This window comes from Epinephelus moara, chromosome 21 (genome assembly GCF_006386435.1).
Source record: "Epinephelus moara isolate mb chromosome 21, YSFRI_EMoa_1.0, whole genome shotgun sequence".
NCBI lineage: Eukaryota > Metazoa > Chordata > Actinopteri > Perciformes > Serranidae > Epinephelus > Epinephelus moara.
Genome location: NC_065526.1, coordinates 38,096,432 through 38,122,238, shown reverse-complemented (window position 1 = coordinate 38,122,238; position 25,807 = coordinate 38,096,432). Strand labels below are relative to the sequence as shown.

General features: G+C 41.2%; 1 protein-coding gene across 1 annotated transcript in view; it reads left to right on the top strand.

Moving 5' to 3' along the window:
- The first annotated feature begins 733 nt into the window (after positions 1 to 733).
- Positions 734 to 25,807, top strand: part of xkr4 (XK related 4) — a 57,014-nt gene continuing 31,940 nt past the window's right edge. The window contains exon 1 of the mRNA XM_050074802.1: positions 734 to 2,442. Coding sequence (XP_049930759.1) covers positions 1,748 to 2,442 — 695 coding nt within the window. The 5' untranslated portion in view covers positions 734 to 1,747. The remainder of the gene's footprint in view (positions 2,443 to 25,807) is intronic.

Sequence of the window (25,807 nt, the reverse complement as noted above, 5' to 3'; positions counted from 1 at the left end):
AATTGAGTAAACTCTCATTACGCCTTCGCGCTGCACATTTAAGGGCGAGGAGAGGGGCTCATTTGATTGGTGTGATGTGAATGGGCTGTGTAAAACCCACTCCACGCCTTCTCTCCTCCCTCTTTCCGACTTGCGCCGGTAGGAGGGACGGAGGTGGGTAAGAGGAGTAGCTGCGCCAGTGCGCACGGTGTGCCAAACTTGCAAAATCCGCCTGGCCACACCCAGTTGGCGAAGCGCAGGTGCGCTGCGCCTCCGCCGCGCCCGGTCTGCGAAACTAGAGTCCCATGAATCACTTAACTCTGCCCCCCTCTGGATAAAACTAGAACTCACGTCCTTACTAAAGCCACATGTCTCACTGTCTTCCTTACTGTTTACCAATACTGCATCACCTGTTAAATCAGTAAGTCACAGTTTTGTCGTCAGAAATTCATTCAAGATACTCAATCAAATTAAACATGTTTACAAAATTCCTAATGTATCAATATATACACCAATCTGTCAAAATCATGCCAGCATTGCTGGACAGTACATTTGCTGCATGGAGTGTAAAAGGTCTTAAATGTATAAATGACTTTTATTTAGACGGCAAGTTTGCATCTTTTGGTCAATTAGGTCAGAAGTATATAAGTATATATATATATATATATATATATATATATATATATATATATATAACAACAGAGTAAAAAAAGGAATTAATAAGTATATCATCATCATCATCTTCTTCTTCTTCTTCTTCTTCTTCTTCTTCCATTTTAGTTCTTTAGGTCTGGGTCTGTTTTCCTGATTTAATGCGTCAGTATACAGTGCTATTTTGGACAAAAGTATTATTTCAACTGTGTGGCAACAGCTTGGAAAAAAAGGTTTTGAGTCTGAGATAATCTTTTGTTGGACAAATGATGTATTGTGCTGCACAGTCTAAATGATGTGACTGCTGAGAGCTGATACAAACTGTGAGTATGAAGTTGAAGTTTGTGCAGGAGCTGCTGAGTATCAGTAACTGTCCATGGTGCTGAAACCAGTCTGCTCTCTCCTTCAGCTCACGTTTTTCTATCCTGCCTCACATGGCAGGCTGCATGCTGACAGGTAAACTGTAAGGGTGATTTCTTTGCCCCGCTGCAATGGGAGATTTCGACGAGAGTAGTCTTTACTTTGCGCTGTGACGGAGCTCAAACGGTATGCAAACAGCCGAGAGACAGAGAGACGGACAGAAAGAGGGAGAGTGTCATCGAGAGAGAGAGAGAGGGGAGGATGATGTCATAGTTTTTAGTCTGTGCCATAGAAGAAGCAGATGGATGCAGGCTTCCTCCTTTTCTTGAGTTCCTGTCTCCATCTCCATCTCCATCACCAACATCGGCCTCAGCATCAGGACTCATCGAGGACAAAGAGTGACAAACCGCACAAGCAGAGTCTGTTCGGGTAAACTGTCTGCAGGTGGAGGAAACAAAGCGGAAAGCCTTCCTGTTGATGGATGTGAGCGGATCATCAGCCGAAGGAGAAGTCCGATAAAGACGTGATATGGACCAAAATATCGGAGCAAGCACTGGGTCAGTCCTCTTTTCTGTCTTTATTCTGTATTATGAGCAGGCGGCAGTCTAGAGGAGCTAGTCCTGCCCAGAAAGGAGGAGGAGGAGGAGGAGGAGGAGAGACACACAGAAGGGTGTCGACGGAGAGAGGCAGGGGTAGAGGAGAAGAGGAGGGGAGGAACGGAAGAAAAATAATAGAGTAATATTACAAGCTTCCAATAATGGCGGCTAAATCGGACGGGGTCCTGAAGATGAAGAAGAGCGACGTGGCCTTCACCCCCCTGCAGAACTCCGAGCACTCTGGCTCGGTGCAGGGGCTCCACCCGGGCGCCCAGCCCGACTCTGCGGGCACCGGGGACGGAGACTTCGTCAACGGGGAGTCGCGGTGTTGCGGCGGCGGAGGCTCCAACTCGACGTGCCTTCGCCTTGGCAGAGAGCAGCAGAAATACACAGTGTGGGACTGCTTGTGGATCGTAGCCGCAGTGGCCGTGTATCTGGCCGATGTGGGCACCGACGTGTGGCTGTCGGTCGACTACTACCTCCGACGCGACTACTGGTGGTTCGGCCTGACGCTCTTCTTCGTGGTGCTGGGCTCCTTCTCGGTCCAGCTTTTTAGCTTCAGATGGTTCGTCCATGACTTCAGCACCGAGGACGGAGCCGAATCCGCCGCCGATTGCTCTCACATGGATGGGAATAAGCTGCTGAGCGGCTCGGCCTCGCACGGCGACGTTACCGCTCAACACCACCCGGCTACGCCGCAGAGACAGGCGTCGACCGCCAGCAAGAACACCACGACCAACAGCACCGCAAGCACTGCGGTGGGCAGCAGGAGTAGGAAGCGATCGGCCTACTACTCCTTCTGCGTCTGGTTCGGCCAGTCCGTCATCCACATCCTCCAGCTGGGCCAGATATGGAGGTAGGACAGAGGCTGGGATGGAGGCCTTGGGATGGCTCACAGTGATGGTGTGTGTATGTGTTTGTTTATGTGTGGAATAAATGAATGAATGAGCAGAGGGCTGCTCTGACAGTAGTTGGCACCATGGTGGCCTCTGAATAGTGCCAACTCTTACAGTGTGGCTACCAGCTGCCATCTTTAGCATGCTCCCTTCTGCAGGGCCAGCACACATGATACTGTGGGAGGCTCTCAGCTCACTTATCTGCCATATCCCACCAACACAAGCTAAACAGGAATGATACTTTCCATCCTTTAGTAGAAAGACAGGGAGTTGGCCCTGCTGTCAGTCATACCTGGTGGTGTTCAGCAGTAAATGCCGCTGATGCTGAGGAGACTTTCTCTTTTAGTGCCATTGGAAGGAACTTCCTGAGCAGCTTCTGGGTGGAGTCTTGAATTTGAATGACCCTTAACTCAGGATACATGTTGGCGATTGACAACAGTTAGCCCACAGTCATTCATTAAATCTATGTAGAAACAATTATTATGCAGCAGACAATTTACTGAGAATAAAAAGTGAAGCCTGCAGGCAGACCAATAGGCTGCTGACATGAGATGCACGTGCTGTACAGTAACCAGTGGTGGAACAAATATGCAGAATCTTTATTTCAGTAAATGTATAGGGATGCATAATATTGGATTTTTTTGCCGATATCCAATATGCTGATATTATCGTGCTCATAAATATATAATAAGATAAGATAAACTTTATTGTCCCAAGCGGAAATTTGTTTTGTAGGTATGTGTGTGTGTGTGTGTGTGTGTGTGTGTGTGTGTGTGTGCGTGTGTTCTTAAAATAACAAAACTAAAGACCTCTCATTAAGAAACTTTTGACTAAGATATTATTGAATTTTTAAAACTATACTATAGTGGTTTTTGATCTGGACCTGGTTTTATGTGGTCTAAATGTGAAAAAAAACAGTGAATGCATCTCCCCTTTTTGCATTCTCAGAAATAGAATGAAGGTATCACAAAAGGTTTGAATATACATTCAGTGTGTCTCAAATGGCATAATTCTGTACTAAACACTTAACTGTTTGCAATTTGCTGTCTGTTTGGAAAAAGCTATTGTTACTTTCAATATGTGCAAAATGGCAGTGTGTGACTTGAGACAACACTACCCTGCTGAAATTGGTGCACCACAGAAGAAGTACATCATGTACATAGTGTACTACATTTCAATGTACTAATGGAAGTATGCAGTTTGAGACACACTAATTGCTTTGGCTAAAATATGTTCATGAAAATCCCCGAATGAGTCTAATGTTATGTGAACTATGTTCCTGTAATGCTTGTTAAAATCTAGTGCTGCGAGGTGTGACCACTGAAATGTCACTAGTATCTTGTGTTACATGTTGGCTTATGCAGCTAGTTGGGACAGAAATATCTTGCGAGTGAGTCAAGTTAGCAAGGGCTAGCAGTTTGCTTATCTGCAAAATGCCTGGGAGGTGTGTGTTTAATAATGTATGGATTTTGAATCAGAATTTGTAATCCATGGCTCAGGAGAGAGGCATAGCCTAGCCATACTGAATGTAGGCTCTGCACCAAAGATTTTGGTACTGGCAACATGAGGAAAACGGCTCTGGTCAGCCATGCTAAAGGGAAAAACAAAAATGCCGCTCAACAGACCGCCAAGGTCTGCCCATGTTTTACACCTGCTGGAGCCAGGCTAGATTACCTCTTCTACCCAAATGCAACCAATCTATTGCTACATCCAATGATCTGCTTACCTATTTTAAACTTCCTAAATAAAATAATGGAAATAGCGTTAAACATTATGAAAGAGTTATGGAAAAGTTTTGAAAATTCATTGGTAAAAATGTGTGGGAACTCTGTCAACCTTCAACCTCTCTAGGATAATCTAGTCCAGATTTGACAATAGGTTAAGTGTGAAAGTGAAAAAGGCCTAGTCCACTGTGGTCTACATGTAAAAAAGGTCAAATGTCCCTTTTTTAAACATTTTTGAATAGAATAAATGTTTCACAAATTTGAAACTATGTTTTAAATAATATATAGCCTCTCTAGGATAATCCAGTCCAGATTTAATCCATCTAACCCATTTTCACAGATAGAAGAAAAGTTTCACAAATCTGAAAGTAGGCTTCAGGTAGCGTTGAGGCTTTACCTTAAATGTCTAACATGTTTTTACAACAATAAGATGTGCAAAAAGCCAAGGTTCAGTTGCTCAGCAATGTAAGTAACTTTCCCTTAACTTTTCCCTTAACTTCTAAATCAGAAGCTGTGAATTGGAAGCTAACTTCAGCGTTTTTGGCCAAATATCGATATTATATTGAAATCGTCATTTGAGACTAGATATTGTCTTAGATTTTGAAAAGCGTAATATTGTAAGTGTCTTTTCCAGTTTTAAGGGCTGCATTAAAGTGCTGTAATTTTCTAAACTTTGCCTTTACCCATTTAGTCATCACATCCACAGTACTGATGATTATTAATCAGAACATTCATTGTGTAAATATTTTGTGACAGCACCAACAGTCAGCCCTACAATATTGTTGCAATATCAGTATCAAGGTGTTTGGCCAAAAGTATTGTGATATATGATTTTCTCCATATTGCTCAGCCCTAATCTATAACAGTGCAGGGGGGCCACCAAATTACAGCTTCTTAATTTAAGCTTAATTTAAGTTATTTTTTTATTTAAAATGTGTCTGAAAATTAGGGCTGCCCCCGTCTAAGAATTTTCCTAGTCGACCAATAGTCGTCATTTAGGGCGATTAGTCGCCTAGTGGCCGGCATGTTAACAATATCAATTTAATCATTTAATCATATATTTTGGGCGGGGCAACACAATGGTTTGAGTTCAAGGTCTGAGAAAGAATAGCATAAGAAACATTGTTAACACTGTTCTACATTACAGAGAAATACAAAAACCTTCATTAATATAGACCAATATTTTATCTACAAGTGCACGTCACACATTGAGCAAGCTGCCTGTTAATTACTGTCTGCAGAGCAGTAATGATTGTGCTAACTGGCTAATGGGCATGTAGCCATGTTTCAGATGATACATCATGTTTGTAGTCAACAAATGATGTCAAGTTTACATATCACCTTGGTTTTGTCCTTCACCTTCTTAAAATGATCCCTGTCCGACATGTTATCAGCTAGACCAGGCCCGGAGTGGCTAATCGGGAGGACTGGGACAATTCCCGGTGGGCCGGTCTTAAGTTGGGCCGCGAGGGCCGGTATTAAGTTGTTGGGGGTTTTTTTTATTGGGCCAGTGTTCAGTTGTTGTTGTTTTTTTTATTGGGCTGGTGTTCAGTCATGGCACTGGGTATCACGTATGCTGCTACCGCTGTCCCTGGGCCGCCTCCAGTGGCAGCTCTTTTGTGTGCATGGGGGGCATTCAGATGTAGCGTCTTTTGCGTGCACAAACCCATTACTTTCAGTGTAGACGCGCTTGTTTTTATCGTCCGGCGCACAGCTCCACGGACCTGCTTCTCCCTCCAGTGTTGTGTCAGATCCCGGTTCCCCCTCGGGATGTGTCTCTCCTACTGTTTCCCACGGAGCTCTGCCCTGTTTGAAAGGCGAAGGAAGCCCGTATGTGGAAAGACGTCGCCTCCGAGATGTAGAATGTGTATTATAGAAGACAAACACACATTTCAGGACCATGACTTGTATCATCAGAACAGACATGTCCTGTGATTTTCAGTCTACTTTCATATTTAATAGAGGGGGGACAATACCTGACAGTAATATTCTCAGCTGTCAGGATGTGCCTGCTGTAAAAGGTAAATATAATCATAGAAGGCTGAAAATCACAGGACATGTCTGCTCTGATTATACAAGTCAGCAGTGTAAAGCTCAAGCATGTGGGGGCTCCTTTCATATTTAATAGAGGGGGGGACCGTATCTAAAAGTACCGCTGTCAAGATGCCCCCCGCCACAGGCCTTTGCCACCTTGGTCACTTACACTGAATTGGAAATATTTTAGAAAACTATACTGAATTACAAGGCTTTAGAGAACAGTGCGCTATTGTAGACTTAACATGTAAGGTTATAATAGGTTGTGATCTAAAGTGGGCCGGTCTGAGGCATGAAACTCCAGGGCTGAAAATGAGTCCCACTCCAGCCCTGAACTAGCCTGTGTAATAACCACATACCAGCCCTGTAAATTAGGGGCCATCCAAATGTTGCATCTTGGCGCTACTCTTGTTCCTTTTCTGTGCCAGCTTTCAAGAACATGGTGGCAGGTTGCGTCTGAGATTGCAAAGCAACCTTAACAAGCATTGTATAGCCTATTTAACTGAAATCCTGAGTGGAGAGCTGATCTTCTTCCAGGCGCTGTTTATAAGTGTGTGGGCCTATCGCCCATGGGAGAGATGTAAACCTCGGACAGCCCTGCATGAAATAATCAACTTTTCCGTATTTATCAGTCTGAATATTTACGGAAGAAGGGAAAGATATCTGTCAGCTGTGATTGGTTTGTAACGTGACTCCTGTCTAACTGCTGAGCATGGCCTGTGTCTGTCTTTATTTTGACAAGGTGCAGTTTCACATCTATTTTATTTTTTTCCCCAGGCCAAGCAACCAATGAAATCTTGTCAACTAATGACCTCTCTGGTTGATTAACGTTTGGTCTGCGATTGGGGGCAGCCCTACTGAAAATATACTTAACATAAATCCAACATTTTATTAGCAACAATAAATTGGCTTATTCATGAAACATTTAACACACTCATTTAATTTACAGTATACAACATTAATGCTGTTACCCATGAATCCTTGTGCAATTATGTAAGCTCCAATTAGCTGTACGGACGTTCTTGTGAGCTACAATGGATTGTTTTGTAACTTTTTGATAAAAGAGACTCCACCTCAGACACCACCAGTGAAAGTGCACAGCGTGAGCCTAATGCACCTAGCCATGCTACAACTGCTGCTAAGTTAGCAGCTACAGGCAGCACAAACAAGAGAAGACCCAAAAATATTCAGAGAATTATCTCAAGTGCAACTCAGTTTTATACAATATATGTAGTAGGGGGTCCCTGCTCCGTCTCTCTTTTTTAGCCAAAGGGACCTTGACCTGAAAAATGTTGAAGACCCATATTTTATAAGATGATGATATGGTTTGTATATATAGCTAGTAATTAGCCTACAGGTGTAACATTTCCCTGTGAAAGGTAGTGGAGTAGAATAGCATTGCAAGTAACAGTTATTTTCATAATTACTTTGCAGATTATTTTCTTAGTTAATTGTTTGACCAAATATGTGAGAAAATATCCATCACAGTTTAAATCTCAGAGTCTAACCTGCCATATTAAAACGTCTTGTTTTGTTTAAAACCTAAAGTAATTTAATTAAGTATCAAAGAAGATAAAGAAAAGCAGCAAAGCTTGAGACTGTAGCCTTTAGCCTTCAGGTTATACTAACCATTTCTCAACACATTGACTTGAAAAGTGTTTAAATATCTTAATTTTAATGTAAATGTACATATTTCAAAATTCAATGTTACACTCAGCAGCAGATTGCCAAAACTTCCACATCCCCCAAAAGCAGATCACATGACCTCAGGGTCCTTAGTAGTAGCACCAACACGGCTGCAGCCTAATGTTACTGTCTGCTCAACCTGTCCTGGCCTGCGCTTATGTAGTCATATTCCAGGACTTCCTAAGTCTGTCTTGTGATATTTACAGTATATTCTGTACATTAATCTAAGTGTTCTCTGTCCTTTCTTGGACCTAAATCATGCTGAGATTAGACTGTAGCAGCACTGTGACCACAAACAGGAATACACAGGTTTAGATTTCAGATATGCTTTTGGCAGTTTGGATGTTTATGAAGCTGAACTCCAGACAAATGTGAGGTTGGAACACAATGAAATTGTCTGAGGCTAAGTAGGAGGATTCATTACTTTTATTTTTCTCAAAACAGGTTAAGGTGTAATATTTGTGACATTCTGAATGCGCAAGATGCTCTGTTGTACAAACCTAAGTTGGGACGCTAGCATAACAGAGACATAACAAACAACTAGCTAGTGTAGAACAGTGCTGAAACAATTAGTTGATCAATTGACAGAAAATGATTTACCAACAGTGTTTGATAATTAATCATTTATTTTAAAACTGACTGCAGTCCCTCTTTTGCTGCTTTCTCTGTTCTTTTATTTTTTTATCACTGTTAGTGTTAACTGATTATCTTTGGGTTTTGTTTTATTCTGTTGGTCTGAGAAAACCAGATATGTTGGACTCTGGGAAGTTGTAATTGGCATATCTCCACTATTCTCTGACATGTCAATGAGAATTTGTGAATTATGAATGAGAGTTTGAGTCAAAGATCTCTCTATGTAAAGTTATGATCAGTTACACTACCATCAGCTGTAAAAACTGGTTGGTTTAATGGTCTCCCTGAAGAGCAAAGGCTGTGTTTATTAAGGGATTTTGGTGATCCTATAAATAGCAAGTACATTTAATATTTTTTCCCTTATTATATTAACATTAATATAGCAGCAAACCACTTTTTGCTATGTAAAGATATACTGGAGAAATGTCAAACTGAACAGAGAATGGAGTCATACTCCCTCTGTGTGTTTTGTAATTTGAGCTTCTCTGTTGGTTGTTGTTGTAACCATGGTAGCCATGCCAGCCACATGCGCATGTTAGTGCATGCAAGTCCCTGTGATGGTGCAGCTCCACTGTTCATGACCTGCTTGTGTCCGCCCTGCCCTGCAGGTTACTTTTGGGTGTGGGTGTCCATCTTGCAATCCTTCCACCCCCTTCTGTACTAGTTCTCTACACAAGGGTGATTTATTTACAAAAGAGCAACAAGACAAAAACGGTTTCTGTCAAACTTTGTTGAATGAAATGCCTTCCGGACTGACTGATGATTTTGTAGGGATACGGCATGAGCATATATACTGGCCAATTCAAATCAAATCGTCTCCCATCATGCATTATATATATACTGTATATATAAGAACAACTGGCAGTGGCTGATTCACATCAACAACTTATTGTAACTATAAGACATTTGCTTAAAAACCTTTTTTTGTTAACATCATAGATTATCAATCAATCAATCAGTCAATTTTATTTATAAAGCCCAATATCACAAATCACAATTTGCCTCACAGGGCTTTACAGCATACGACATCCCTCTGTCCTTATGACCCTTGCAGCGGATAAGGAAACAACAATACAATAGCATCAGTCTCACTTTCCTGTTTGTACACAGAGCTGTTCAGGAAGTTGCTGGTGCTATAGCTTGATTGGCCATCTTGATGTGAGCACCGTTTGTATCTTTGAAATTGACACAGCCTCTTGTCCTGTCATAACACCGCCAGCTTGGTCCGCATCGCAGGCATGCCTTGTGCAGCGAATAAGTTGCTTCTCATAAACAATGACGATAACCATCTCAGACTGCAGTTTCACGGTATCATGGTATTACAGAATTAATATTATCAGTCAGAATGACCCTTAATGGAATAAAAGTGGAAGGCTTACTGCTGGTTGAACAAATGTTTTCTAACTATAATTGAAACTTGAAACCACTTTGTTGATGGAAGTATGTGTAAAAACTCTCCCCTTTGAAAATGACTAAAATAAAGGGGAGATTCCTTTTTTACAATATCGGAAATAAGCAAATGTACACGATATGATAACCGCCAACTTTTATATCATGGTATACCTTGAAACTAGTATATCGCTGCAACCCTAGGCTACAACATGGATGTATAAGGAGACCTGAATACAGCATTTGAAGTGGGGCCCCATTCATTCCTATGAAAGTTGCTCATTGACATGTGAAACCAAAATGGCTGAACTGCCACATATAAAATTACCCAAATGATCGACACTGCTTCCTCATTGTGTGGCCCACAGAGCAGGCACACTAGAGACGTCCACTGGCCATGCCAGTTATTTCTGGTTTAGCACTCTGCTAACTTGAATAGGGATAAAATAATTTAATCTTTCAGCTCTTCTAGACTTTCCACAATATTACCAGACCAAATGGATTCAATCCTGACAGTGAAACGAGTCATTTCACAGGGGTTGTGACACTCAAAAAAATGTCTGTACTGATTTACAGACGTCTCATCCACCTTGTAAGTCAATGGTAAAAAGTCTGTTTGGGCCCAATGGCATCATGGGACGGACCCAGAAGTTGTAATTCCACTGTTTGTCCACAACGAAAATTGGCTTCAAAGCCTGACACACTTCCTGGGAGCCTGGACTGCACCCTGCTGGCTGGCTCATGGCTGCTGCTCTGCATTGTGCTCATATAGTGGTTCCTGCTGATAATTGGACAGCATCATCATGGAAGCATAGCACACAACAGAGTCCTACATGGGTCCATTTTTGGAAACCCGCACCTGCCCATACCAGTAAAGGTTAGTACCAGAACTGACCCGTTCCACGTCATTATGTCTAAGTCAAAGCTGCACCCGCCCACACCCATTAATAAAGTCCCGCGACCAGACGGAATTTTGGCTTGATAATAATGATTGAGATGTCAAAATATTACACATATACTGCACATCTTTTTCATTTGTTTTATTCTGAAAAATAAAAAATAGTGTAGCTCAAATGTAGTTCATCATTACCTGTGACCGTACCTGTGAATTTATGTATATCTATATACACATATAGATAGATAGATAGATAGACAGACAGACAGACAGACAGACAGACAGACAGACATATATACAGATATTTTTACCTGTTACACACCTTTCCTGGTGGTTCCTACTGATATTGGGATAGCGTCATCATGGAAGTGTAGCACCCACCCTCAGGTTCTGTTACTGGCATTGTTAGCTCTGCTAGCACTGTCAGCACTGTCACTGTTGTTAGCATTGTTTATTGAGTTAGCTAGTACCATTACATGTCCATCTTTGCAGACTTCTTTTAGTTGTATGGATATTAAATACTTTATTTGTGACAGATCATATTTGTAGTTTGTGAGAGGGGACGTTTACAATGTCAAAGATGCATGTGCTTGGTGTGTGACATAGTTACACTCATCAGTAAGCCAGTGCGACTTGTCCTGCTGTTCACAGAGCAGCTCTGAGCATCAGGTCTGCTCTCTGCGTTTTAGTGTCTTTGATAAGCAGTAACTTTAGATTGAAAGCAGTAACAGTAAAGGACACCTTATAAGGTTTTTGTTTTTTTGTGCATTTTTTAGCATATTAATGCTCAGCACATTTTTCATTCTTCTTTGCTTCAAATACCTCATGTGATCCAGTGTGCAGGGGCCCGAACACAAGGGATTGTTCTCACGTTTCATGTCTGGAATCCTCGGTTAAGGAGAAACTGTATCAGCAGAAATAAAAGAAAACATTGGAAATATTAGAAATTGGACAGAAAGATGAGAGATCCTCTGTCAAAGAGATGGAGAGATGATTTACTTCTTTCTACTTATTTTCAAATAGAACATGGCATCAAACAGCATCTCCACATCCTCCTAAATCCAGTGAGACAGTCATCCTTCTCATGGTTAATGAATGCTGCTCAGCAAGTTGCATGAGGTTTGATATTGCTTGCATGTCCATGTGCTCACTCCACTGAAATCTGTTTTGAATGATCCCTTGATGCAAAGTATCAGACCCACGTCAAAAAATAAGACCAACAACTGGGCCAAAAAAATCTCTGACTATGCCTCCGTACCGGCAATAGCCATGTCCTGAGGCATTCCGTCTATCCCATCCTTGTGGACATGATATCTCAAGGATGCCTCAAGGAAATTTCTTCAAATTTGGCACAAATGTCCATTCAACGATGAACTGATTAGTCTTTGATGGTCATAGGTCAAAGGTCAAGGTCACTGTGACCTTATCTGTCTCATTCTCATGAATACATTATCTCAAGAACACTACAAGGAAATTTTAATTTAATTGATATACTTTATTAATCCCCCTGAGGGGAAATTCAAATTTTTTTTTCACTCTTTTTGCCATTTACACACAGGTCCGAAAGACACACACATGCACAAACAGGACCTATACATGCACAAAGTGGAGAGATGTCAGAGTGAGGGGGCTGCCTTGGTCAGGCGCCCCGCGCGGTTGGGGGGTTCGGTACCTTGCTCAAGGGCACCTCGGCAATGCCCAGGAGGTGAACTGGCACCTCTCCAGCCACCAGTCCACGCTCCATATTTGGTCCGGACGGGGACTCAAACAGGCGACCCTCCGGTTCCCTACTACTACTATGGCTACTGCCGCCCCCCAATGTCTTCAATATGGCACAAGCATTCATTTGGATGCAAGTTAAACTTATTAGAATTTGGTGGTCAAAGGTCAAGGTCACTGTGACCTTGCTTTCAACTCATTCTCATGAACACAATCTCTCAAGAACAGCTTGGGGGAATTTTTTCAAATTTGGCACAAATGTCCACTTGGACTCAGTGATGAACAGATCAGATTTTGGTGGTCAAAGGTCACGGTCTATGTGACCTCATCTGTCTCATTCTTGTGAACACAATATCGCAAAAGTACCGGAGGGGAATTTCTTTAAATTTGACACAAACGTCCACGACTAAAGAATAAACTGATTAGAATGTTATGGTTAAAGGTCAAAGGTCAAGGTCACTGTGACCTCACAAAACATGTTTTTGGCCATAACTCAAGAATTCTCCCACTAATTATGACAAAACTTCAAACAAATGTCTAATAAGATAAAATAATTAAGTGATGACATTTTATATCCAAAAGGTCAAAGGTCAACTTCACCGTGACATCATAATGTTCTGCATTAAACACTTTTCTGTCCATTACTCAATGTCATATCTCAGGAACACTAATCTTGAGACTGTGCTGATTGTATAGATGCTGGGGGGAAGGTGGGTGTGAAGCATCCATGTTTTCACAGACATAGATATAAACTGTAAGAGAAACTTGACAGGTGCATGGAGGCATAGCTTTTTAAATGAGATGTTTTTGTTAATTTCTGTTAGACAGTGAACAGTAAAAAGGTGACAGGAAATGAGGGAAAAGTTAAGGGGTAAGACCTACAACTATAGTCCCTGTCTGGCCTCAAGCCTTGGGTGTTGGGATCACATGGTGTCTTTGGCCAGCAGAATGCCCCAATTTCCTATTCTGTCCACTCAACACAATATGTGATTCAGTGCCAAAATCAGTCTTACAGGCCAGTTGAGTAATTTTTGTTAAAAAGGGGTTTGCCCTCAAGTTAACTGGATATAGCAGCGTCACATTCTATTCCTCAGTTCACACACATTGTTTTCACATTGTTTTATAGATATTTTTTTTTCTTTTTTTTTTCTTTTTTTTTCTATATTTTTACAGATATTTGTTGTTTTTCAGTATTTTAAAATGCATTTGCAGCTCTGTTATTGTCAGTGTGGTACTGAACTCAGCACACTGTATCATCTTTGTTTGTGTCTGCATTTCTTCAATAGTGTTTTAAGCTGAGGGAACGCTGGCACTGCTTCACAGACTGCAGAGGAGAAGTAACAGAAACAAGAACTGGATTTGTTATATGTACAAGTTCTGTAACAATTTCATTAAAGGTGCAGTGTTTAGGATTTAAGCCAATATATTGGCAGACATGGAATATAATATTCACAACTATGTTTTCATTAGTGTATAAACACCTGAATTGAGAATCATTGTGTTTCTGTTACCTAAAGCCCAGTTTCCACCAAGCAGTACAGTACGGTTCAGTTTAGTTTGATACACCTTTCTTCCGTTTCCACCGTGAAAAGTTGTGGATGGTACCAATGGAACTGTTCCTTTCCATCCCCATGTTTGGTCACCCCTCTGTTGGGGTACCTAGCACACAGATCTGGTACTAAAAGGTGGAGCTAGAAATACTGCAGTCTGTTGATTAATCAATAGAGGACAGTCAGTCTTGCTCAGGGCTGAGTTGTGGCTATTTTTGAGGCTTATGTAACCAATGTTCATACCGTGACAAGTCTTACATACATTACTAAGCTATAACTAAAAAATTAAAGGATGTTTTGTTGCCTCTCAAAGCAGCTGTAGAAAGAGAAAAAAAAAACTTAATTCACTGGGACAACTGTTTACTTGTAATGTTACTAAATGCATGAGTTGAGGACGTGAATCCTTCAGCACACCTTAAATTTCAGTGACAACTTTAACCATTCTGTTAGTTCTTATTTACTCTCTTGGATGATATACACTTGTAGTAAAAATATATTTTCATTTCTACCAGATTATGTGAACTGCATATATTCTAATCCTCACATGAAGAAAAAAAAAGCATTGTGGAGTGTCGCTCCTGTGGTTTCAGCAATAAACCCCTGTGCTTTCCTGAAAAGGACTATATGCACAAACCCAATTTAAATATCCCATGGAGAGATACTCTCACTGCAGCCTGTTCTATTTTGTTCTGAAAATGTCTGTGTTACCCCTGTTCTGTGGAAAATAAATGAGGTTCAGACTTCCGTCTGTGTCACTGATGATGGGGAAATACAGCGAGCGCTGGACAGAACAGTGATTGGCATTAACATTTAAGAGTACTGTTTGTGGTAGAAACACTAAACGGACCAAGAGTCTAGATACCTTGTCTGAAAGGTTACTTTTGGTTCCATAGGTACCATACTGAAAGTGTTTGGTGGAAACAGGACTTTAGAACAAGCCATTTATATTTATATACAGATGGTTCTCTTACACTGAGTCCGCTATATTGTTCTACAGTAGCCTAGAAAGGACAAACCAAGCACTGGCTCTAGAAAGTGCCATTCATGTTTTCAGGCTGGCTACTGGGGTTCTCCTACATGCTTGGCACACGGGAGAAGTTTCTAGTGTAGCTCACTTTTATTTTTATTATGAGGTAATATATTAGTTTGCCTGGGAACCAGATCAATCTGTGAGCTCATGTTTTTATCATAATCTGATCATTTCTATCAATCACTCATCAATCTATCATATCTATTGTACTCTTAATATTGTTCATAGTAGAAAATCAGTGTGTTTCCCTGCCAGATTTGCTCGCAGAAAAACTAGACCAGACGCTGAAACTATTGCTGCAGATCTCAGCTTCATGACAAGTCCTATTTGAACAGCCCAATTGCTTCACATGGGCACTGAAAGGATGCAGGCAGTGCTCTTTGGAAAACTGTAGCGCTTTGCAGCACTTCCACATCCAGTTGGTGATTGTTGGGACAGTGCAAAACAAACTAAGATGGCTTTTGTGAGTTTCATTTTTTGGTTTGTTTGTTTTTGTCAACTTTGAATGAAGTGTGTTTTACCACGATAAAATTGTTTATTTAAATGGAGTCAGGTGTGTTTAGGTGACGGTTATTTTGAGGCTGTTTCTGGTTAAACAAAAAAGGATTTTACTCTTTGTCATCGGACACTTAAAATAACAATCAGAACCTGTCAGTGGCAAAAACAAGTACTTTTAATGGATGTAGGTAGACCAGTAGTGCCCATTAATGTTACATCGCAGTCTGGAACACATCTGCTGGCTCTCTCTCTTAATACAGGACCAGTTTCAAAAACTGTTGTTCCTATTTGTCACTTAGATACAACAACATGGAAAAATAGGGTCCAGGTTGAAAAATAACCAAGTTAAAAGTTAAAGCTATAGTTGGTTATATTGTAGAGCTAGCAAGATTTGAAAGTGGCACCTCCTCTAAGGCCCCATTGTTCAGCAAACTTGGGAGTGGAGGAGGGAGGGACAGAGAGGGGCGTGGGCAGGACCAGAGCGATATGTAAGGACGAGACATGAAGGCATGTGATTGGTTCTTTCCACTCGCACCGAGAGGCAGAGATTGGTCAGAGTTTTTAAAGGCCTGCAGCTGCCACAGAGGTCGGATTTTTTCGTTCTTTTTCTGAATACATTATGTATTGACTACTCTCAGGATGGAAGGACCATTTTACCCAGTATAACAAAAAGTGTTTCTGAACAGGATTACCAACTATAGCTTTAAAATGAATAAAAGAGTATATCTCACTCCGACCTTGTCACATATTGACATTTGGTCATGGACTTTCCACATGGAGATATGAGATATATTTGTTGCAATGGTTGTTGACATTCTGGGATGCCATGTCAGCTCCAGCCTGTTAGATGCATTGTCATGAAAACATGAAACAATAGGCAGACAGAATGGCCACAAGAAAGTCTCAACACATTCTCACTCCAACCTTGTCACATAATGACGTTTCTACATCAAGACATTACATGAAAGGTATCTTGTACGCGTAGTTTGTTGACATTCTGGGACGCTGTGTCAACTTCTGCCTATTACATGCATTGTCTGTTTTCAAAATACACTTCTGTTTTCACAGGAAATGTACAGTTTTCATACAGTCTCTTTCAAAATAAATGCACTATGTTGGTACAACACTGCAAATTGAGTTTTTTTTTCCTTCAACAACAAGCGCACATGGTGAAATTTAGCCAACACGCACACGTGGTTGGGTTTAGGACAAAAGAACAGGGTTTGGCTTAACATTCATACTGTATATGAAGCAAACACCAGCCTCCTGGGTAAAGGTCGGTGGTTGTTGGACCCATCCACCACCCCTTCCACCTGCCCTACTCGAACTTTCGCCTCCTTAACTTATGTTGTTGCCCAGCCACAATTCCCTCTGACACCGCTGGGCCAAATAACAGTTACCGGCTGCGTATCATGCCAATGTGAAAGGACAAATTTTTCAATGGTGTCTGATGCCAAAAGTCACTGACCAAGCACTGACAACTTCGATTTCGAATTCGGAATGAGCCCGCATTGGTGCATCTCTCTCTGTCTTTCTCTCCCCCTCTATGTATCATTTTGTCACTTGGATTGTTGTACATTTATAATGTTGATCTGTTCTTTACATAACATCTATTGCACGTCTGTCCGGCCTGGAAGAGGGATCCCTCCTCAGTTGCTCTGCCTGAGGTTTCTAGCATTTTTACACTTTAAAGGTTTTTTTGGGGAGTTTTTCCTTATCTGCTGTGAGGGTCCAAGGACAGAGGGATGTTGTATGCTGCAAAGGCAAATTGTGATTTGTGATATTGGGCTTTGTGAATAAAATTGAATTGAACTGAATTAAAAAATGGGAGGCCTACAATTTATTATTGTTTATATTATCAATTGTGAGTAACACAATTACCACAAAAGTTTGTGTTAGTGGTGTTTTTAAGATAAACAGTAGTGGACAGTATTGCACAGTCTCACCACATCATAAAACTAAGTGTCAGTCAATACATTACAGTCATTATATTGAACTTAGTGCTCATCATACTTTTCATTAGTGGACATGCAGCATCTTAATGAGCTATTAATGGACATGCAGAGCTTCACTCTGGATCCAGTCAGTCCCCAGTGGATTCTCCTCACTGAGATGTCAAGGTCGTGCAGCCACGTTCTGCCTGCTCTATACACAATTTGATTCTGTAATCTCAAATTAATTGCATTAGTATTATTTTTTTAAACCTTAATTTTAGGATTTTTTTCATTGCAGTATCATTATATACTCCTAACTGTTGTGCAGCGAATCTTATAGCTGGCACCAGTGAATGAATGAATTATTGTTTCTGTTCTGTGTGTGAACATACAAGCCAGCATATTTGGTGTGGCTGGAGGTACTACCTCAGCTTTTAACAAATATTAATCAGCTCAGGTCCCACCTGTTTTGGTTTATGAAGCCTTAGTCAGTTTAGATCTAAAGCCCATGCAGATCCAACATGTTCTCACTCCCAGCTCATCACATATCACCGCTTGGTCAGTGGACTTTCTTGTCTACATATGACATGCTAGGAATCCTGGGTGCATCTGTTGTTGACGTTTTGGGATGGTATGTCAATGTATGCCTCCTACCTGCTTTGTGTCTTTTCAAAATACACTTGTTTTCAAAGAAAATTTGCAGTTTCTGCTTGTTAATGCATACAGTTTGTTTGTTTTTAAAGAAACTTACATCACCTAGTATTTATGTTTATTTCCTTGTGCAATAAAAGCACCTGGTTAGGTTTAGAAAAAAAACATCATGGTTTGGCTCAACCGCATGCAGGAAGTGAACACTGGGCTCCTGGATCAGAAAGCCCAGTGTTCACTGGACTCGTCCACCACCAGTCCCACCTGCCCTGTAGGGACTGTCCAGTTCCTTAAATTACGTTGTTTTCTGGAGGCATTTCAAGCTGATGACATACAGCTGCTATATAAACTGATGCCACCCTGCGGCGTATCCCACGAAAGGATGCTTTTTCGTTTATGTCTGATGCTGAAATGTAATTAACGTAAATTTACTGTTTTTAGGTTTAGGAAAAGAAACATTGATGGGTGTCTTAAGGTTTAGGTTGACTGTTGGGGAAAAACTTAAGAGCTTTACCTTTCAAATGAGACCATGCATGAGCATGCACTACAAATAGAACAAGAACAGCTTTTAATTTACTTTGGGTATGCCTTGGATAGGTGTTTTAGGTGAATTTAGATGAATTTTACAGGGCCACTACTAACAATGAAGTGATAATATGCCAAAGTTGTGTTTTCAGCCTTTTGTTAAGTTCCACAGCCCAAGAAATTTATTATTGCAACTTCAGTAACATCCAACTATCCACACTGACCCACTCCTAGCTTTTTGTGACAGTAAGAATAATTAAGATCATGCAAATAAATTCTCTAGAAAATATAAACATTTAAAAGTTTGAACAAATGGCGAGTGCTGGACAGTCTCATCTGTGTCAGGATCAGACTCAGACCTGTGTAAACTGATGTCACTATAACAGGGAATAATGTGAAAAGGGAGCTGGTACCCTGAAATATGTGGCTGGTTTGAAAGAATGGCTGATTCGTGGGATCACAGGGGTGGAGAGAAGTGACACAGAGCTGTAAGACTGTCAAGTCCTGAACATGTCTAAGGCTGACATCTGTCCGGTTAAAAGAAAGAGTAAAAAGTTTAAAAAAAAAAAAAGTCCATAAAACCCCTAAGTCTTCATCCACAATGAAAAGTCAGTTTAATTCTCTTTGCAGACAAGGACACAAAGATGCATGTTTGAACTAAAATACTGTTCATGCTAAGCCAATCTGGATGAGTTAAACGTGTTACCTGTTTAAACAGTATAATTAGATTGTAGCTTTGTGGTGTTTGATTTCCTGCAGAAATGCAGCAAACTATATAGGCTATACTTTTGTTTTAGTGGAGGTTGCATTTTGAGAATATTTTTTGTTTTTACAAAGTATGTTCTTTTTTTTTTTCACTAAGTAACAAAATATATTTTGGATGACTTAAAATATCACTCTCCACTTATAAATATTAAAAATACTGTGTGACATGTCCAAGGATGCTTGGTCAAAGGTGGTTTCCTGGGAAAGACACAACAGGGAAAATGGCCTAAGTGATTTTTGAGGAGAGACTTTTGTGTTCAAATGTGGGGGGTTTTGAGCCAGAAGTGACTGTATTCGAATCAGAGGGTGGAGCTGGAAAAGAGTGAGAGGTGGATCTGACTGATGCACTGTTAATCGCCCTTTTTATACAGAGGTGTTATAGAGCCACTACAAAGTCCCTTCTCTACGCCACTTTTGCATTTTTACACAGAACCAAACAATGGCGACATCATGCTGTGTGTGATTTTAGACAGCATGCCGACATCACAGAATCCAAAAAAGTGTGACAGGCGTGACATGTAACACAACAGTGTTGTCTTCAAGTGTTACATAAAACATATGCGTCAGCAGCGCTTTTAAACAATAACAATGGCATTAACATGACAATAACAGTCACTTACCGTCCCTGTTATATGGTGGCTGACCTCGTCCTCTGCTCGGAGGGTAAGGAGCTCCTGGACCTCATTGTTTTCTTAGACATTTTCTTCTTTGAGTTAACTACTAGCTGCTACAAGCTACTTTTGAAATCTCCCACAATGGGTCGCACACATAACTCGTCGTCAAAACACCACACCTTTCTGCCCATGGTCCTGTTGTCAGTAACTAGGTAGCTGTACCCTAAAGTATCCCCTGCTTCATCATCTGTTTTATTTTATCATCATTTACAAAATGAACATCATGCTGTATTGGAGAAGACTAGAAACTAAAGACTGAGACCATAAACTCCTGAGGAAAATGTCTACTGAAGTAATAAATCAAATGAGAAGTGGGGTCATTGGCCTGTAAAAAGACTTCCATACAATCTTTGTGGTAGAGATGTTACTGTAAGTCATGGTGTCAACCATGGTGTAGTTCAGTTATAGCCTAACATTAGCTTTTTACTTCTGCCGATTGCATTTATTTACTTGTCATATTTATTTATTTATTATTCAAAAATAATTTAAACACAGTCTCCAGAGCAATCTGCGCGGGCGTTGTCCTCCGGCAAACGGTCAGTAAAACGCCCTGCTCTTGTGCAGGCAGACTCTGATTACCCGTATAACTATTTAATTTTTGATTATTATATTATTATTTTTTTAATTATATTACTGCACTATAATGATATTGCTGTTACATTTTACATATTTTTTGTCACTTTAAAATCAACACTATGTCTTTTTCGTTCTCTTTGCCATGTATCCCACAGCCTACTACACTGAACAAAAATATAAACGCAACACTTTTGTTTTTGCTCCCATTTTTCATGAGCTGGACTCAAAGATCTAAAACTTTTTCTATACACACAAAAGACTATTTCCCTCAAATATTGTTCACGAATCTGTCTAAATCTGTGTTAGTGAGCACTTCTCCTTTGCCGAGATAATCCATCCCACCTCACAGGTGTGGCATATCAAGATGCCGATTAGACAGCATGATTATTGCACAGGTGTGCCTTAGGCTGGCCACAATAAAAGGCCACTCTGAAAGGTGCAGTTTTACTTTATTGGGGGGGTCAGAAAACCAGTCAGTATCTGGTGTGACCACCATTTGCCTCACGCAGTGCAACACATCTCCTTCGCATAGAGTTGATCAGGTTGTTGATTGTGGCCTGTGGAATGTTGGTCCACTCCTCTTCAATGGCTGTGCAAAGTTGCTGGATATTGGCAGGAACTGGAACACGCTGTCGTATACGCCGATCCAGAGCATCCCAAACAATGGGTGACATGTCCGGTGAGTATGCTGGCCATGCAAGAACTGGGATGTTTTCAGCTTCCAGGAATTCCAGATCCTTGCAACATGGGGCCGTGCATTATCATGCTGCAACATGAGGTGATGGTCGTGGATGAATGACACAACAATGGGCCTCAGGATCTCGTCACGGTATCTCTGTGCATTCAAAATGCCATCAATAAAATGCACCTGTGTTCGTTGTCCATAACATACGCCTGCCCATACCATAACCCCACCGTCACCATGGGCCACTCGATCCACAACGTTGACATCAGCAAACCGCTCACCCACACAACGCCACACACGCTGTCTGCCATCTGCCCTGAACAGTGAAAACCGGGATTCATCCGTGAAGCGAACACCTCTCCAACGTGCCAGACGCCATCGAATGTGAGCATTTGCCCACTCAAGTCGGTTACGACGACGAACTGCAGTCAGGTCGAGACCCTGATGAGGACGACGAGCATGCAGATGAGCTTCCCTGAGACGGTTTCTGACAGTTTGTGCAGAAATTCTTTGGTTATGCAAACCGATTGTTGCAGGAGCTGTCCGGGTGGTTTGTCTCAGACGATCTTGGAGGTGAACATGCTGGATGTGGAGGTCCTGGGCTGGTGTGGTTACACGTGGTATGCGGTTGGATGTACTGCCAAATTGTCTGAAACGCCTTTGGAGACGGCTTATGGTAGAGAAATGAACATTCAATTCATGGGCAACAGCTCTGGTGGACATTCCTGCAGTCAGAATGCCAATTGCACACTCCCTCAAAACTTGCGACATCTGTGGCATTGTGCAGTGTGATAAAACTGAACATTTTAGAGTGGCCTTTTATTGTGGCCAGCCTAAGGCACACCTGTGCAATATTCATGCTGTCTAATCAGCATCTTGATATGCCACACCTGTGAGGTGGGATGGATTATCTCGGCAAAGGAGAAGTGCTCACTAACACAGATTTAGACAGATTCGTGAACAATATTTGAGGGAAATGGTCTTTTGTGTATGTAGAAAAAGTTTTAGATCTTTGATTCCAGCTCACGAAAAATGGGAGCAAAAACAAAAGTGTTGCGTTTATATTTTTGTTCAGTGTACTTACTCCACACATCAACCAGTCCAAAATCAGCACACATTGTATATCGCTGCCTCTCATACAAACCTCCAAACATGCACACACACACCTTACCCATGAATACCCTACCTAATATGACATGATCTCTACTCCTGGACTCCTGTTTAATCAGCACATACACCGTCATAACTGCTTTATGTTACTGTCTGTATGTCTGTCCATTACGTCTGTCCTGTTCACCTTGTATGTATGTATGCCACTTTACTGTCATATTATTTAACCAATTAAATAATTGTTTTGTCTATAAGGTGTCCCAAGCAGAAATCTTAACGTGTTGAATGGTTTTTAGTCACTGCTGACTGCTTGTGATGCTGGCTGTTCTATAAGACTCCCACTGGAATGCTCCTGGTGGTCCCTGTTGATTTATTTATAAGTGTTCTCCTGGTCTTAGGGCAGGTGTTGGGGGAGGGGAGAGAGGTAGCACTTCTGTCAGACATGTCTTTTTTTCATAGCAACACTAGTAAAGCCAAGGTCAGACTTTTTCAAATCCTACACATAGTTAATTTTAGGAATGTAAAAAATTAATGAAACTCTCTTGGTTTTGTGACTAAAATCCAAACAGATTAACAATTGCACCCTTCTTTCTCTTGCTTGATTATTTAAATGCACTCCCTTTTCTGCTACTGTTCTAATGAAGAAAACAGTTTTTCACAGTCCAGTATCCAATTTAATTAATGCATGTTCTGTTTTGATATTCTTACAGGACACTCCTCCTCCTCCTGCCTCCTCCTTTTCCTCCTCTTTGGTTGTTTTTAGAAAGCTCTCCCATGAATCTCTGCTGTTACACAACAGGCCAACTTTCAGTGCTGCAGCCTTTACAGCAGCTGCATGTGTTTGACCTGCACTACTTGATTTCACTTCCTCTATCTGTTTACATACACACTTAAACACACACACACACACACACACACACATTGGAAAGACTAATGCACACAAAGGCAAGTAGATGCACACTGCATGCATGGTATGTATGTATATAAATACTGTTCATCCTCCTCATCACTTTTGTGTCTCATGCATCCATATAACACATGTACTACTCACACACTGAGTGCACACATGTCTGTAAAGTGTTTTCCTGCTGCTGCGTAGCAGAGAGTGCTACATGTTGAGTGCTGTAACCACATGTAGAGTGTGTTTGTGAAATGAGGCAGACATTCCAGCTTCCCATGTGATACTAAACACACCAACATTGCTGCTGAATAAGTGCAGTGTAAGTGTATTTGCGGGTGTTTTTATAAACCTTGAAAGTGAAGCTCTATAACTAAGTAAGGAAGAAATGAGGTCACTTAAATAATACGCATTTAATTCATTTCAAATGAATTTGTATAGCATATGATACGGACATACAAAAGCATTTCAGAGTGCTTTATATTAAGTCAAAATAAAACAGTGTAAATACACAATGCCATCCATGCATACATACACATACATACCAACAAAGAAACATAATGTACACATATGCTGTATTAATTTAAGAAAATGCTAGAGTGAAAAAGAAGATCTTTAGTTTGGTATTAAAAGAACATAGTGTTGGAGCAGGTCTAAAATCAGATCATTCTTTGGTGCATAAATACTGAATGCCATCTCACCAGACTTTGAAAATTCTTTGGGCACATGGAGGAAATTACTAGTGGTGTAGTGGAGGGTATACCCAGGTACATGGGGTAAACCCTCCAGCCATTGGAATATATAAGAGATTATATCCAAGTCCTCCTTGATAACCTACCCATCTACCTAGTAGAACACCCACCTCGCCAACTACTATTCAGTGTTAATTTCGTTGACAAAAACTACATGACGAAAACGAGACAATGACAAGCTAAAAATAGATCTTCATAATAAAAACTAACATGAAATTTATGTTTCATGTTTGTTGACGAGATGAGACGTGATGAAAATGTTAGTAGCGGACTATCAGACATTGAAAGCCGATAACACCAGTATCTCCAAATGCCGCGTGAGGGACAGGCTGGCAAACTCCAGTAAATAGTTTGTGCCAGGATGTTTCGCTAGCCGCTGAACGGCAGCGGAGCAGCCACCAGCCTCCAGATTTCACAGCTGATCCCTGCAGGACTCCACTCAGTCCGGACTGGAGAAGGTTTATGGGTTGATGCTGTTTGACAGGCAGGTAGGAGGCTCAGTTATCTGTGAGTGTAGCTGTGCTGTAAGTAAACAGTCTGAACTCAGATCAGTTTTTGTGAGAGGACACACGTTTAAACCTCCAGACTAACACGCTGTAAATTTAGAAAGAATTCAGGCTTTGATTAAGTTATTTTCCTTCTTACATTATGTAAGTTTACAAGGGAACTGGGCTATCTATCTACGTATCTATGTTGGATAGTAACATGTTTGATTTTGCATTGCATTTGTGTATTATATAGTACGTTACAATGTCACAAGAATTTGTGCACAATCAGTGGTCAGTGGTTTCAAAATGAGATACCATTACTTAGAGTATTTTGAAATTAATTTCCACTACTAGGGAAAAGAAAAAAGGAACTCGACTATGGATAGCCATGAGTAGCCTGCATGATTTGGACATCAGTATTTGTTCAACACATAGAGTAATTGTAGGACAACCCCTCACATGCGAACATTACTTTTCTATTTTTAAAATGGGTAAAATCTTATTTCAGTGTAGAGCTGTGTGCAGCATAGTGCTGCACGATTTGAGAAAAATGTGTGATTGCGATTTGAGTGGACAATATCGCGATTTGCGATTGCGATTACAATATAATAAATAAATGGTATCATTAGTCTTCTCGCTTGATTCAGTGTTTCCCCTACATTATTTTAGGAGGGCACTGACCTGACCTGTCATAGTTAGGCCTATTGTTATGGACCGTGCGTAAATGACCATCAACAGACTGAGCACAGTCAAACATGCTGCTCACACAGCAGCGCAGCATGGCACTGTGCACACAGCGGAGCGAACCTGTGTTGCGTTCAGGCGTTGTCACGTAATTTGTTATTATATAGTTTGTTATGGAGTCCATGATTTCCCCGTGACACTTACAAATGTTTGTGTAACTGTGCTTGGATGTTGTTGTATGAGGCTCTGGTGGCTTTCAGTTGTCTTTTTGGGCTCTAGTTTCCCGGCGCGGCGCAGGGTGGTGCAGGGTGGCGAACCCCGCGCAGAGCTAGTTTCGAGCAGCGCAACCCGAGGCGCGCTCAGTTTGGTAGTTTGGCAGACCGAGGTGCGCTGAGATTGGTGTGGCGGCGCAGCAGGGGGAGGTGTCG